A 16,976-nucleotide genomic window follows, 5' to 3' on the forward strand; every position below is an offset into this window, starting at 1 on the left:
TTACAATTAGCGTCAATTATCAAAATTTAATTATGTAATGACTATAAGTATCCATCATTATATTTTTTGTGAAATATATCGTTGTGTATGATTTTAATTTTTGTGATTGATTATTTGTGGTGTATCTTCTCGTCTGAGGCTTTAACTAGGGTTTTAATGCGTACAGTTTTTTAAAACACAATTTAAATAAATCATGACTTACCTTTAATGTTACAGTTTAATTTATATAATATTATAATAATAATTACGTTTAATAATATTGCTGTTTTCATTTTTATCTGTCTAAACATTTGCATAAATATAATAACATGTGCTTTAATAAATTATATTATGCCAGGCGCGGATTCCACTAAAAAAAATAAGGCCGTGAAGGATCGTAGCGGCTACGTGGGGCTACGTACATGTACATGTAGCAGCTACGCTGTTGAACAGAAATCTAGACAAGCCGCTACGTGGATATACCTAGCTTACATTTTTAATGCTAAGCATCAAACCCGAAATTGCTACCTCAGTTACCACTTTGTACCAAACTTGATATTTATCCTATTTAGTTATATTTAGTTCATATGATAAGTTATTATGAATTTTAACTTGTACTGTACGTTATATTTCCGCTTGAAATTAACAAAATATGTCGGTTTAATAAGTGGTTGGCTGAATTTAAAGACCTAGCGGCTAGGCTGGTAGCTTATAGTAATGTTCAATATACCTAGATATCCATATATATCCATATCCATATGTTCATTCGCCCTAAAACGCGTTCGCCCTTTGACGCCGTTCGCTCTAATTTCCGTTCGCCCTGAAATGTGTTCGCTCAAGGCCCGTTTGCAATATTAAAATATAATTTTAAAGCGATTTTTTGTAAATAAAGTTTCAAATTATATAAGATAAAAAACCGCATTCAGTGGATTCAACACATATTATAGTGTCCAGATTAACCTACGTGTAGCTGCATGGCCAACTTAGAAGATTAATTATTAATTATAAATAAGATTCTTTTGATAAGATTAGGGCTATAAAAACTTTTATTCTGAATCAAAAAAGCCGCTGCTCGTATCCTCATTGGATTAAATTGTTTTCAAAACAAAGCGAACATATAGAAAAAAGCTTTCCATAATTTTCAGTTTAAATTATTAACCATTAATTAACATTATCCACTGGTAAAAGAATTACGTCTTAAACATTTAAAAAAAGAATACTTTGATTTCAGTTAAAGTCAGTTATTTAAAGAAAATTTAGTTTTATTGAACAATTGTAAACATTGTTAACGGAATTAAAAACATAACATCGATGATAAATGTTGGATGAAAAAGATAGAAAAATGAAAACTTTATTTTCTTTAACTGACTTTAATTGAAATCACAGTATTCTTTTTTTTTTTTTAAATGTTTAAGACGTAATTATTTCAACATTGACAGGCAAAAAAAAAAGACGTAATTCACTAATCGTTATAATGCCTATTTTGTTGATTTGCACCCCCCCCCCCCGATGCTACGTTCCTTTATGGCGAACGGACTTGGACGAACAGGTAGATGGGGCGAACGAACCCGATACCTTTTTTTTTGCGCATGCGTTAAGGATCATCAAAATGGCGAAAGTTGACTGCATGTCATCTTTCCAACTAGTAAACACTAGTTACGAAACACCTTACGATACCTTTTGCAGCTAGAGCCGTTGGAAGGTATTTATCCTTATGTTTGCCTGTGTGAAGGGAGGTTTAATCTATTTTTGCCGAAACGATCAGGGACGTATATACGTCCCTGAAACGATCGATTCGGTAGGGGTACTACCATCCTGTCATGGGTCCTGCATGAAGTCCACTCGTTGACGTTGAGAGGATGTACCCAATCCTTCGTCGTTTTTAAACCCTCTCTCTCTCTCTCTCTCTCTCTCTCTCTCCTCTCTCTCTCTCTCTTCTGCTTTTGACGAAGCTCCCACTGGACACATTAAAACATTGAATGTTGTGATGCTCTAACCGTCAGGATTTGCTATACACAATTTTGGTGTAAATTAAAAAGATGATGTTTGAAAAAACTTAATTTTTAGCTAAAGAAAAAACCCATTTTCACAATAATGAGGCTTATTGTTATTTCTTGCATAAACCCTTGACAAAAGTTGAGCTCATGAGACACATTACATCATCATTAAAAATAAAACACCCAATGAAATCGCAGTGTGTATTTGTTCTTTACATTGTTAAAGTTTAAAGGCCGAACATTTTACAAACGCCCCCTTTTTTACCTGTACAAACTTCAAAATGATGCCGCTTGTCAATCAAGTTTGAACGATAGCACCCATTTCGATGGACGTGATCGTCCGAGCGTGATCTGGCCAGGTCCGCTGATTTCTGTTTGCTAGCAATTACCAACGTTATCTTTGATATCTTCCGTCACGTATAAAAAAGGGGAATTAAAATTGAGCTTTTAACATTACCGGTATTAACATTGTTTTATAGAAAATAAAAGTCAGTAATTGAAAATATGCAATTTATATTTGTATGTGACCTACTAAATTCCACGAAGATGCATAAGCAGTTCCAAAACATGTAAAAAAAAAAAAAAAGATTAAAAAATTTAAACAATCTTATGAGCTACTAAAGCTGTATTTACTGGAAATACACTCAACTAGAACTTTTTGCAGGAAAACGTCACTAAATGGAAAACAAACTCCAATAATACTGTCATCATAAAAAGGCTGAATATAGTGGTTTGAATTCTTATACAATTATATTTATTAAAATTGACTTCCTAAAAATGTCAAGTGCTAAACACAATGTACTGAGTTACATTTTTAGAGCAGAATTAATTTAATGATTTTTTTAAATTGTACTTTACACACGTGTAATTCGGACAATGCGTAACATTTCCATGAAAAATTGCTTCATATCATTAGAACAACAACATATTCAAACTAAGACCAATTCTGACTGATTAATTATTAATATTTATTAGTCCCCTACAGGTTTTCACCGGAGGGGACTATAGCTTTCCTCTGCGTCTGACAGTCCGTCCGTCTGTCTGTCTGTCTGTCCCACTTCAGTTTTCCATACTTTTTTTCTTTATGTACTTGAGGAGTAATATGAAATTTGCTGAACAGCTTCAAAATGTTAAACTACAGATCAAGATTACACTTTTGTAGCGTCTGGTTGACATATTTTCGAGAATTTTTTAATGTTCGGGTTCGATATTCTGCATAACAGTGCATTGTTTTTACAATTTCCACAAACCGGTAGGGGACGTGTATTGCTTATGCAATACTCTCAGAATGCTTGTTTCCTGTGTATTAATTCGCTTCTTGTGTTTAATGATTAGCAGCGTTCACGACCGCTGGTAGACTGCAAGCCCAGAGGGGCTTCTACACCTCTAGAAATTAAGCCCCGCCCTCACCTGAGATTTACCACCCGGTAAAAATGTGTGGCCTTTAAGGACAGTCAAATGGTATAAACATTATTATGTTCCCCCACCCATAACTACTATTTAGACTCATCTATAAAAGTTATCTAACAGTTTCTTGTTATTCGACAGAATGATAAGGGTTTTTTTCTGTTTACTTTTTTGATCATCAGTTTAAAATTTGTGATTATACACAGAGAAAACTGTTTTATAAACTACTGGGATTTACTATAATCTCTCAATCTTTGCAGTGTGGAAAACCGTAAACAAAAAAAAAAATGGATGTACGTGCTTTAGCATATTGAAAACCATATGTCAAGAAAAGATCGAAAAAGAGTTAATCCCATTGAAGAGTCAAGGAAATGGAGTGAAAAGAATATTGATCCACCAGGATTTAATAGAAGTTTATTTGAGAACAAAGGTAAGGAAAAATTTTTGAATTGCCCTAAATTAAACTTCTGAATTTTGTTTGGAGACCAATCTAGTTGGTATTATTCCTCTATTGTGAGTTAAATATTTCATGAATCCTATTACTTTTGCGTGCTTCATGGTTATCAACAGGTATTTCTCCATATTATCAATAAATTCTGCTATATGGCCCGCTGATAGCTGCACAAATATATATATACATTAAATTTAAAACCAAGGAACTTCATTTTCCAAGGAAGTACATGTAATATTGAATAAAAAATTCAGTTGACTAGTGACTACTGTGGATTCATCATTGTTGAAGAACATTTTCGGTATTAAAAATTTTCACAGAAGATGTTCCTAAATTAGTTTAAATAGTCCAAAACCATGTGGAACTTTTTGTGTGCAATAAATATACAATTTTTGCATGGGTGGAACTGTAGCTCTACGGTCTGTCAACCTGAATTTCACGTGGAGCTATACTGTTCTGCAAAAATACAAAAATTTTCTTTTGTACAAATTCTTTGACATGATATCAGTGCAATTCATCTAATAGTATATACATGTACATATGACAATAACATATAAATTGAAATCAACAATTTCTTTATAATTTCCATGTAGCTTCCTGGACACTTATATTATATATTATAGGCAGAGGAGTCAGAACAACTGGCCGCAGAAATGCAGGCGACTTTTTGTTAGTGTATACAGGAAAGGTTATAACAACGAAGGAAGGTGAGAACTTGGAAGAAGGGTTCTCATCTGGCTACAGATTTTGTTTACAGAGATTTGTGGTAAGTGTCTAGATTCTCATGAAATACTTTTTTGTTTTCTTACGTACCTAAATATATGGATATTGGTTTAATGCCAGGCCATGGCTTAATCAAGTATATAGCTAAACATATTTGGCTGGTTTTATGGTGGTAGTCAAGGGTTCCAGCAGTTGGAAAATTCAACATTCAAAGATTTTAGAAAAGTGAACACCTTTATTTGTATGGACTAAATAATGTTGTCACAGAGATAGCTGTCATTTCTCTTATGGTAATTAATTTAAAACATATTTTTCCATCACTGAATCTCGCAAAGACAAATGAATCTATTTACAACTTTTTTTTACATCATCCCAGAGGGAAGTCAAATTACATACTTTATTCCTGTGCACTGTTTGAATCCTAAATAAAAATCCCCTATCTGTTATACTACTCTGGCTCCAATTGATGACTATCTCAGATCATTAGCTTCAGTTAATCTATATATTGATAAACTAGTTCCATTTCTACATCACTCTAACTCTATAAAAATCTTAAAGGGCCTAAAGAAAAAATAGGTTTGTTTCCGCTTTCCCAACCGACCCTGAAAATACTGCTATCTCAAAACTTTTTTTTTGCCATTTTTCAGTGAGGGTGTTAAATTTTCGTTTTTTTTTCAGATCATCAATTTTTTAAAAATTTAGTCAGAGAAACGTTTGGACAAGTCTGTTTATTACATCAACGTTGAAAAAACGCTTGAAATTAAAAATGGCAGGACATTCTGCAAGCAATAGCACCCATGCAAGGCTGCAATTATCAAAAGCTAACTCATAAAACTTGACCACTCTAGACGTTAATTTGCTTCATTCTTAATTACCCTAACACGTACAGCTTGAATTGTCTGAATAACGCATTCTAAAATCACTATAATAATTACAACTAATACACTAAAATTTACTCCTCATCACATACATGAAGAAACATCACAACTACTAGTATACAACAGTCTGCATAATATTATAATAATGAGAGTGTTGTGTTGTGCAGTACTATGCTTATATATAATAACCAGGAATTATTTGCATGCACTTGCTTCTTGTTTGTGTGACAGAGAAAGAAAAAATATAAAAACATTGTCATCTATCTGAAATGCATGTTAGGCCTTACAGTACTTAAGTACTGTAAGGCCTAACATGCATTTCTGATAGATGTATATATTTTTAAATTTTTAACATGTCTTAAAAAAATTAATCTATAATAGTTTACACAAGCCTATATTATTTTTATTTCTTTGATTTAAACAAAGGCTCTATCCAACTTTTTACTAAAGAAAATGAGTTCTTGTAGTATTATAAACATATATTTTGGTATGAATCTTTTATTAATGGAAGCAATTAATTTAACTCGATCATTTATAGTGTTGATGCATCAGAAGAAGATGGTAGATTGGGAAGGCTTGTGAACCATGGGAGCAAGAAAGAGATCAACTGCAAAATGAAATTAATAGGGGAAGTGCTATGTCTTTTTGGAACCAGGTATTTACAAAATAATTTTGCCTGTTTACCGTGTACTATAGGCTTACTGGTACTGATTTAATTATCATGATTAGGCCAACATTTTTTTTATTTTTAAGTTTATGAACCCAAAAGTTTTAAGTCCCATAGGAGGAGAAAATGAAAACAAAAAAATATTTTTTCAATACATTATCAACATTATTTTTTCATGTACATTAGGCCAAAAAAAAAAATATGTGTGTTTCCGGTTTCCCGACCGACCCTATTTTTTATGCGCCGACCCTAACACTTTTTATTCCAAATCCAGATTACCAACAACAAATCACAACAAATACCGAAAATAAATTTCTCTTCAGCTCATCCTGTAGGTGCAGGAAGTAATAGATAACTTGAGATACATGGTAAAAACTGCCAAATGTATATATCTTCCTCAAACTAATTTTTCTGGATTCGTGCAATAAAAGCAAGTATCACTTTGCGCCGCCGTTACTGTGAATAAGCTGAATAAAATGAACAATTTGATTGGATGCCCTGAAAAGTCATTATAAATAAGCAAGTTATGTTGAAGTTAGCTAAATCTGCCCAGGGGGAGATGAGAATAATGAATCCGACATTTGGCTAGCGAAGATGCTATGTCTTCCATGTTATGGTATTTTGATATCATTTCAAACTGGTCTAAAGTGGTAACAATTAAAATGTTAACAATATATCAACTCAATTTTTTTATCGGTAAATTATAGTACGTGTAGTAACATTGATGTCCATTCTAAAGGGGCATTATGTTGCATGAAATTTGATTGTATTATTTGACAAACAGTAACCAATCATAATGAATGTCTTATACAGAAATATGTTCACTAATTTTGAATTGAATTAAATCGAAATTGATCTAGAATGAACCGAATATCAAAATTAATTTTGTCGTGAATTGTAATGCATTTGTATCATGATATTTCACCCCTATTGTCCTTATACATGTTATACCCTGTCAACAAGTGTATAATGAAATGTACTTGTTTAAATAAATTAAAGTAATTGGTTACATAACTTTAGTTGACTATCAAATTTTACTATTATTCACAACAGAGATATACATGAGGGAGAAGAGCTATTATATGACTATGGACTCAAGTCTTATCCATGGAATTCTAAGGTACAGTGAAAATTTGCTTTTAAAAGTTGGATTTTGATAACTTATAGGTAAATCCTCCATCACAAGGAAGCTGGTGGCCGGCATATCAGCCATTCTCCAAAAATGGTTCCAATTATGATATAATGTTGTCGCCTGCATTCATCACAAAATTATTATTTGCCGTTTAATGTATTTGGCTGATACATTTCTCAGGAGATATCTACAGTAAAAATTACAAATTTTGATACCAAACAATGTGCATTTGAAGTGTCAAATAATGTCAAATTATTTCAATGAAAAATCGATTTGTGTATTTTTCAGCATGTCGCACGTGAATATTTCAATTTTACTACAATACTAAATAGCATTACGGTGATTAAAGAGACAATTAAAACTCATTTTTTATTTCAACATCACATAGCGTGTTTTGTCAGTAAACACCTGTTGATAACAATCTTTTCTTTCTTTTTTCCCCCCGATTTATATATTGTCGCTGAAACAGTCCTGATTTCCGTAACACGTGTTTGACTTAAAAGTAAGCGATGATATTCAAAACAATATCTATTGATAGTATTGTAATTGAATGTCATAGGCATATTAAAAGAAAAATATATACAATTTACAGTCGAAAATCTATGTGTTTTTTTAATCATCGATTATAAAATTGAAAATTGAGTTTGACGCATTTCAAGGCCTGACTTCCGTAACGCCATTTTCAACTAAATTCATGGCATTTGAAAAACTTATTCATGATGCCTTTGGAGAACACAGTGTTCCAAAGCTATCTATCATCATTTGTAGAAAAATAATGTAATAGCATGGTACAGTGAGAGGAAAATTTACCAAAACCCCTGACCGGCGTAACGTATGACATCCGTAACAGTATTTTCAATCAGTGATATATGGCTCGGTTTTCCATCGATAATAATTTGGATTATTCAGCGAAGCAGAACATGAGTTTAGAAAGTAAAGGAACTTTGATATTCTTAACTGAAGCAATTAATATTTTGATACAAAGTGCATTTTTGAGAAAAATATGATGAGAGTGTGCTAAACTATCGAAAAAATATTAATCAATATGTGTGGATTTATCTGTTTTAGTTTATTTTTATTTGCAAGAGATATATCAGTTGCAGATTAAAACCAATTCACCTAAGACAATTTATCATTTGACAATATTTTTTAAATATTTGCTGCAGCGTTACGGATATCAGGGGAAAAAACAGATTCGGCATCTGTTCATTCCAGTGCTTCTTATGTATATTTTCCACGACGGATAATCTATTCTTATGTTTTAAAATCATCAAAGTGGTCATTTTTCATGTAATATTAGCATAATATGCTATTTAAAGTTTACTCTATTGAAATATAGTGCATCAAGCTTATTGTTTTCTACAACATGTGATTTGATAAAAAAAAATATCAGGTGACCAAAATATATTTGGCTTTTCAAGGTTGTATTAATATGCATGCATGTTTATATCGAAATGGTATTATTCCCGGATCAGAATATTTGATAAATACTCTGTTCATGATTTTTTTTTCTAAACATGATTAGTTACGGATGTCAGTTTTTTTTAAGAATACCCGAAACTTAAACTAGTAAGAGTTTATATATACTTGCGAAAAACAGACCTTATTTAGTTGACTTATTAGTAACAATACATATACATAATTATGTATATATATGCATTAATACATTATATGCGTATATACATACAATGCAAAGCAGGCAAACATGGAGAAACATAAGTGAAAATCCGAAAAAGGTGAGATGTGGATTCAGTCAACCCATATTTTAATGGGGATAAGACCCCAGTTCCTCCACAAAAAAAGGAAGTTTAGGAAGATATAACCAATAAATTTCATGACTATTTAAAACATCATAGGAGTAGATATTTGTGAAATGATAATCTCTGACATCCGTAACGAACCATCCAAGCTTTTTATCAAATATAAAAAGACAACTGATTTATATGTTTGAATTTTTACCGGTATATTTCATAATTGTGTTTGGTACATCCATCAGAGCATGCAAGTTTAATACAATTAGGTATTTCACTATTTTAGACAGATATTTCATGTCAACATTTTTAAATCTATGTAATGTTGATTACATACTTATTAAAGGAAAGAAATTTTTTAAAAAGTGTGCTTATTAAGTTAAAAATGTATTTTCTACAATGAATAACCTGTATTTGATTTTTATTCTCTAATATTTGGTTGTAAAATGTATTGGAAAAAATAGTCTCCATGAAAAAGGTCATTTGCTAACTTCCGTAACTTTGGATCATTGTCTTTAAAAATCCCTCTGACATCAATTTGTGATGTGCAATTTCTCAACATCTCTATATTAATGTTCTGTTGTTTCAATATTTTAATTAAAATCATTGAATATATGAAATTGTTCCTAGTTTACATTTAAATTTAAATGAAAGACGATGCATTATTTTTTTTTTTTTTGCTGAAAATAAAGATTTTCTTAAAATAAAGATATTTTTGAAAATATGTTAATTCCCCTTTAATTTAAATTCTTCATGATTCTGTCAAATATATCACTCGTATTCAATATGATATCAAACAAAATGGCTAGTGATGTTTACTGTTATTGTACAGGCCGAGGATTAGTTGCATTAATTCACTTCTGACTTCCGTAACAGGGTTTTTAATATGGTCTTCAAAATCAAATATTTCGTGAACGAAGAAATTTTGGTGAGTCAAATTTCATAATTATATCGGCGAATAGTTGTACTTCAATATTATTACAATTAAAACACGAATATCAAAAGTTCATTTTTCACTGAAAGCAATCCCATATTTGGAACCATTTCTAGAGAATGGCTGATATGCTTTAAAAATAAATAGTCAGATTTTGTATTATTCATTGAATGCAAATAAATTTATTTAGGAGAAAACAAAACCTAGTAAGTCTAGCTTAAATTGTAATATTACAGTGGTCTTTATTACTGACAACATTCCTTTTTAGCTCACCGAGACGAAGTCAAGAGGAGCTTGATTATGCTATACCCCCGGCGTCGGCGTCCCGACCTGGTTAAAGTGTTTGTTGCAGGTCCTGTATCTAAGCTATTACTTGTCCTATCTTCACCAAACTTGCATGGATGATGCATCTGGACCTACTTATGGACCTGAAAGACTCGGATGCTGAATCTGGGTCCTAAATTACAGATGCTGAAGGAGGTTAAGGTTGTTGGACCAGGTTAAAGTTTTTGTTGCAGGTGCCCTTTGATAGCAATATATAAGTTACTCCTGGTCCTAACTTCACCAAACTTGCATGGATGGTGTGTCTTATAATACTGATGCACCAGACAGGCTTGAGTGCTGAATCTGAGCTATAGGTTTCGGATGCTGGAGAAGTTAAGGTTTTAAGAGCTGGTTAAAGTTTTCGTTGCAGGTGCCCTCTGAAGATAATTTCTTAGTTACTACTAGGGCTGGGACGATTCTGTACTTAGCCGATTCGGTACATATCACGATACATGAGATGCGATACGATACATATCACGATACATTGCAACTAAATGAAAACATGAATAAGGGTTAAAAATTTATTCAATCTGTGGATGTAATACCACATGTCCAAAGTTATTTTGATATATTTAAATTGAGCGTTGCACAATTTACAAATTACTTAAGTCTCATATACACTACTTTTTCATAAACAAGTATTCCAAAAGTTGTCCACACTCCAGATTTAGCTTCCTAACAGTTTTGACAACTTTACGAAGTTTTCCGCCATCTTTGTACTTTCATATTAGGCGCGCAGACTAAAAATAGCCGATATATGAAGCTCAGATATTTTTGGAAAATAAAAAAAAGTTCGCTTAGGTATCGTTGTATTAATGGTAAATGTATCGATCCAAATATCGTCAAAATAAATATCGTGATGCACCGGTGCATCGGTGGATCGTCCCATCCCTAGTTACTACTGGTCCTTACTTCACCAAACTTGCATGGATGGTGCGTCTTATGATACTGATGCACCTGACAGGCTTGAAAGCTGAATCTGAGCCATAGGTTTCGGATGCTTGAGGAGGTTAAGGTTTTTGGAGTTGGTTAAAGTTTTTTGAGCAGGTGCCCTCTAATGTTATGTCTTAGCTACGCCTAGTCATAACTTCACCAGACTTCCATGGATGGTGCGTTTTATGATACTGATGCACCTGACAGGCTTGAATGCTGAGTCTGAGCCATAGTTTCAGATGCTGGATAATGTTAAGTTTTTTTAACAGGTCACATGTTACATAGATAATAGTACTATTTCAAACTTATATAGTTGTTTAAACTGTAATATGAAAGAATCGCAGAGGAAGCTTCAGATGCAGAGCTTGATCTCCATTATCAAGGATGCTAAAAAATATATTAATAATTAATAATAATTAGTTATTACAGGTCCTAACTTCACCAAACTTGAATGAATGGCGTCTTATAATACAGATGCACATGATAGGCATGAATGCTGAATCTGAGCCTTAGGTTGCGGATGCTGGAGGAGGTTAAGGTTTTAATTCCTGGTGCCCTCTGATGATGATATCTTAGTTATTACTGGTCCTAACTTCACCAAACTTGCATGGGTGATGCGTCTTATGATACTGATGCACCTGACAGGCTTGAATGCTGAATCTGAGCCATAGGTTTCGGATGCTGGATGAGGTGTAGTTTTTTGGAACAGGTCACATGTGTAATAGATGATAGCTTGCATAGTTGATTTTACTATATTATAAATGAAACGCAGAGGTTGCTTCAGATGCAGAGCCTGATCTCCATTATCAACGATGTTAAAGAAATCTCCTACCTCAATTAAACCTGCTTGATAGAAAGATGAGGTTGTTATTAAATGATATAACATGATTCCTATGATTAAGTATTGTATGATATGAAACACTATTGTTTAATATGATACAAAATATTATATGTTATATTGTAAAAAGTTATATGATACAATATAATATTGTATCAATTTTTTTGATATTTTATGATATGATATTGTATCATGATATTGTTCTGTATAGTATTGTATATTATGATACATTCTACTACAGTTATTGCCGAGATCAAAGAGATGCCGCGGACATTATTCTTCAATATACCACGAACGTCATCAGTAAATTATCAGATCAGAAATACCCATTTGTCTCGCACTGATCATGGAAGAACAACTTCAAACCGTAAAAGTTTTAAAACCATGTCAATTTCACGTGTTAGTTCCAGTCAAAACAATGTGTATTGCCTCAAATCTTTATTTTTAAGAGATCAATGCGGCTGTTCCTAGGACCTCCCTGGCACATTTTCACTGCGTGTTTTTACATAAAATATATAACGTGTAGTAGTAATAATCGTATTAAATTGCCCTTAAAATATTAGGAATGTGATTCAAAGATTTTTATTAATAAGTGAAGAGTATTAAAATCCTAAGAAAAAAGTATGTCGTCTGCATGTGATTCCTTTGATCGATACACATGTAAACATTACTAACAAAACCGTTGGGGTTACACAGAACAGCCGTCAAAATGACCTAGATCATCTCTCTATAGGAGAAACGATCTGTAGAAATACTGGGCTGTTAGTAGAATAGAAATAAAGTTCTTGTTTTCGTGAATGTTGCAGGATAACCTCCTCGGCTTTTATATTTCAAAACAACATTTCTCGACCTCGGAGGTTAATCTGCAACATTCACGAAAACTCGTACTTTATTTCTTAATCCATGAATATCCAAGATCATAAAGTATGATTTTCATATAATATGATAAAGGTGGTCTCATAAAGTTGATGTCTCATAAGGGTGATGGCTCATCTCGGTGAGCTTTGTAATCTGTGATTACCTATGTTTTTATATTCTAGGCTAGGAACATCTGCATTTTTTGCAGAATTATTGGTTTTTTCGTATTGTTTTACTTTTAAATTTATTTACTAACCAGTGAGATGCCCCTAATTCAAACGAGAGGGGGATATACTGTTTTATCCATCTGGGTCTGTTTGTTCATCTGTCTGTATGTTGGTAACAAATTTCTGTCACATTCTTCTTAAATTGGCAACTATTATTTATACAGTTGCTTGAGATTTTAACACACTCATTGTATAGGCATATGACATATGGTGGGAGTCGTTTTTGTACAAATTAGATGTCACTTTCCTATTAAATGACAAATGTATTCTTAGACTTGAATTTAAAATAAATTTTCATTACAGTTTTCTCAGAAATTGTTCATCGCAGATGCGAGAGATTTTAACACATGTACTCTTTGTTTAGTGGTAGGCATTCCATTTAATGGGATTCATTTTTGAGCACATCTAATGTCCACTTTCTGTTACATTATGACTGTGTTTATTTTGTATATTCACATCAGGGTGGGGTATAACTAGTGAGTATTGACTCACAGATTTCTTGTTGTTTTAGACAAACCATCTGCCCGTAAGGGACCATTCAGTGTGTCCAATCTCACTGCTTCATCTGCTGACTTGAATGGAAGCCAACAACAAAAGATAACGGTTCTCCAGTCACAGGCTATGTTATTGAGTCCAGACCTAGCACCAGAGCAAGATGGAGCAAAGTGGCCAAGATGGATGACAACACCACCAAATACTCTCCCAAAGACCTCATTGACTATCTGTTCAGGGTGTCTGCTGTTAATGAGGAGGGACAAGTCTCACCACTAGAGACCAACGAACCTGTGAGACTTAGGAGGAAGATAGGTAAGAGCCTACATATGTTGAAATGTATGCTTAAGTGTGTAAGATAATGTATGATTACTGGTTAAATATCTTTGTTTCTCTTTAGATGTTCTATCTTCAAGTCAAAGTCAAAGTGTCTAAACTTGGTCCCGATTTTGTGACACTGGATTGGAAATCACTGTCTTCAGATGGAGGCTCCAAGGTGACAGGGTATGTGGTGAAGCAGAAGAGAGGCTCTGATGGTGACTGGGAGGAGGTGGCCACTCTAAAGGCCATTGAGACGTCTTACAAGGTCCCCAAACTTGATGAAGACCAAGAGTATTTCTTTTCTATAACTGCCCTGAACCAGAACGGACAAGGAGAAACCTGTGAACTGGACACGTCTGTTGTTCCAAAGAGACCTCCAGGTAAACTTGAGCTAAAACTCATTGTTTAAGCACTTCATACACTGTATTTACAAAGCTTGGTGTATGAATAAGGCTAACCAAATGTTTGTATTTACATGATCTTTGATTAGGTCTGCCATCAAAAGCACTGGGTTTATTTTGTCTGTAACAATGCCATTTCATGAAAACGTTTTCAATACACATCATGTATTTTGAGTATTTTGATTTTTTTCTGTTGTTGAGATTTCTTTTCAAATGCATATAAAAAGTGTATTTTATGTGCATTTTCAGAAAAACCATCGCCACCAGTTGGTCCAGTCATACTCTCGGGCATTCAGAAAACCTCTTTGGTGTTAGCCTGGAAACCCAGCAAGAATGATGGCAGATCTCCTCTAACAGCTTACTATATTGAAATGAGGGACCCTAATAATGGATCCTGGTCTGCAGTCACCAAAGTGACCCGAGACATCAGCAGCTACTGTTTCTTATGATTTTGTTTTAAGATTGTCTAGAAATGGTGTTTGGAACTGGAGATAAAGAAGATCCCCCAAGCAAAGAACTTAAAAAGCAAAGAGGTATTTGTCTGAATTAAAACTGAAAGTAAACAAAAAACTAAAGTATAAGCTTCTGCCATACAAAATAGCAATGCAGAGAGTAATGCATGTTTATGTATTTTTGAAGCTGGATTTTATGTCAATATGTTATTTGATTAAGGCAGTTGAACTTGTTGTGTTACTTTCAGGTTTTAAAAGAATAAGTGGAGAAAGAAAACCTAATGGACAGCAGCTGAGAAAGCAGCAGTTAAGAGGCAAATGGGCCAGTTTTTAAATCTAAGGACCCTGCCAAAAAAACATGACTGTGACCTGGCTCTTCAAAAAGAAGAGAGTTTGAAAAATGGAACCTGGAAACAAGTCAAAGACTTTGTTAGAAATACAAACTTGAAGCTACTTAAACAGTAGGATTCAAAAATGAAATGTATGAAGTGTTTAGTGTAAATTGACTTGTTTCTATAATGAAAAGAAATTTTATAATATTCAGAACTAGAGACAGATCAGAAATGTAGTATATGTGCATTGATTTACTTGTTAGTTTTCTAGAGAGAGAGACAGAGGAGCTTTTGCTTTTGCTTTAAAAGTAATTTTTAGTATCTTTATAATGATTTTGAATATTCATTGTAATAGTGGTTGTCTTATGAAGAAATTTTTATGACAAGTAAAATAAAGCTGTAAGCTCCTGTTAGCCTTCATGATACACATAAACCTGATAAAAGCCTTTTTATAGTGACAGACTTTGTGTCTCATGTATATCATGTTGGACTGCCTAGTGACATGAATGCTAAAAAATTGATGAAAATAATGCCAGATCTTAGCTGTTATATACATGTATTTAATGATCTTTCCATATGAAATATTTACTACATATATGTACAATATCCTTAAGGATTTAACCATTTCATGCTCTGTTTTGCATGTACATGAAGTTAAAATGAAGGTGAATTTGGAATGATAAAGATCTACAGCAAGAGCATAGTTGGCTAAGCTATTGTTAATAACGGTAAATGAATTCAGTCAATGTTATCTATTTTATATTAAGAATGAATTTGCTATGCTTAGTGTTCAATTAGCTCTTGTTGATAAAAGAAATGTTATTAAAGATGTATTTTGCCATTTAGTGTGATTTTCGTTTTGATTTCTTTTTAGGTCATTCTTTTTAAAACTAGTAAAGAAATGCATTTATTTATAATAATTTTTAGGTATAATAAAGTTTTGGGGATATAGGAATGACCTTGTCTGTCCGTCTGTCTGTGCAATCATTTAGGTCCATATCTTTCTAATGGAGGAACATTACAATTCCCCACTTCACACAAAGGTTGCTTACAACCTGAGGGTGTGTTGTGATCTTGACCAAAGGTCATTTGTGCAAGTACAAGATCACTGGAAAGAAAATTGTATAATTTGTGTCTGGTCTTTATCTTTCTTATGGAAAAACAAGGGAAGTCCCTACTCCATAAAAAGATTGCATATGACCTGAGGGTGTGTCATGATCTTGACCTAAGGTCGTTTGTGCAAGTTGAAGGTCACTCCAAAAAATTGCATAATTCATGTCTAGGCCATATATTTTGTAATGGATAATGGTTAGAAGCTGAAACTTGACACATGGATTGCCTGTGACCTGAAAATGTGTCATGACCTTGAGCTTTTGTCATTTGTGGTTCAAGGTTACTGGAAGGAAAATGGTGTATCCATTAATTAAAACTTTTTGATCAAGACGAGTAAATTCATCATTAATACATTAGGCTTTTGATACCCCGCAACTTTGGTAAATCATATTTACCGAGTTCCTTCCCATATTGAAACTGCCGTTACTATTCCATAACATTATATGATTGCCTAAAATGTCCTGCTTTTGTTACTATACCTCAGGGGTGCGTTTTACTACAGAACTAGCGACTAAGTCGTAAATCTGTTAAGTCTCACAAAATGAATCTCAACAAATGGAATTGTTACGTTAACACTCCTGTCAAACAGTTTCAATATTTTAGGTACAGTGTATTTTTTTCTGGCATTAACTTAAAAGTCTAAATAAATTTTGCATTATGTGCATTTTTAATTTTGGTCATATTTTTTAAGTTCTTTTGTTAAGCGCGGCCTTTTATATTTCTATGTAAAACAGCAAAAAAAAAAAATTCCTAGCGGGGGTTATCA

The 16,976-nt window shown here is 33.1% G+C and overlaps 2 protein-coding genes across 3 annotated transcripts in view; both read left to right on the forward strand.

The window, feature by feature from the left end:
• Nucleotides 1–1,592: 1,592 nt before the first annotated feature.
• Nucleotides 1,593–16,976, forward strand: part of LOC105348472 (immunoglobulin superfamily member 22-like) — a 44,795-nt gene continuing 29,411 nt past the window's right edge. The window contains exon 1 of one of the 2 annotated variants that reach the window (XR_010707512.1): nucleotides 1,593–1,681. The gene's annotated coding sequence lies outside the window, so the exon portion shown is untranslated. Of the gene's footprint in view, nucleotides 1,682–3,336; nucleotides 3,438–16,976 lie in introns of those variants that run through there. The other variant, XR_010707509.1, reaches the window with a different exon arrangement.
• Nucleotides 3,659–15,283, forward strand: LOC136269629 (immunoglobulin superfamily member 22-like). The gene is made up of 8 exons (XM_066065708.1): nucleotides 3,659–3,813; nucleotides 4,458–4,600; nucleotides 5,974–6,090; nucleotides 7,156–7,222; nucleotides 13,611–13,906; nucleotides 13,992–14,292; nucleotides 14,775–14,846; nucleotides 15,014–15,283. The coding sequence occupies exons 6-8, from the start codon at nucleotides 13,992–13,994 to the stop codon at nucleotides 15,097–15,099; spliced, it is 459 nt and encodes a 152-aa protein (XP_065921780.1). The 5' UTR covers nucleotides 3,659–3,813; nucleotides 4,458–4,600; nucleotides 5,974–6,090; nucleotides 7,156–7,222; nucleotides 13,611–13,906; the 3' UTR covers nucleotides 15,100–15,283.

The sequence above is a fragment of the Magallana gigas genome, chromosome 7 (genome assembly GCF_963853765.1).
Source record: "Magallana gigas chromosome 7, xbMagGiga1.1, whole genome shotgun sequence".
Taxonomy (NCBI): domain Eukaryota; kingdom Metazoa; phylum Mollusca; class Bivalvia; order Ostreida; family Ostreidae; genus Magallana; species Magallana gigas.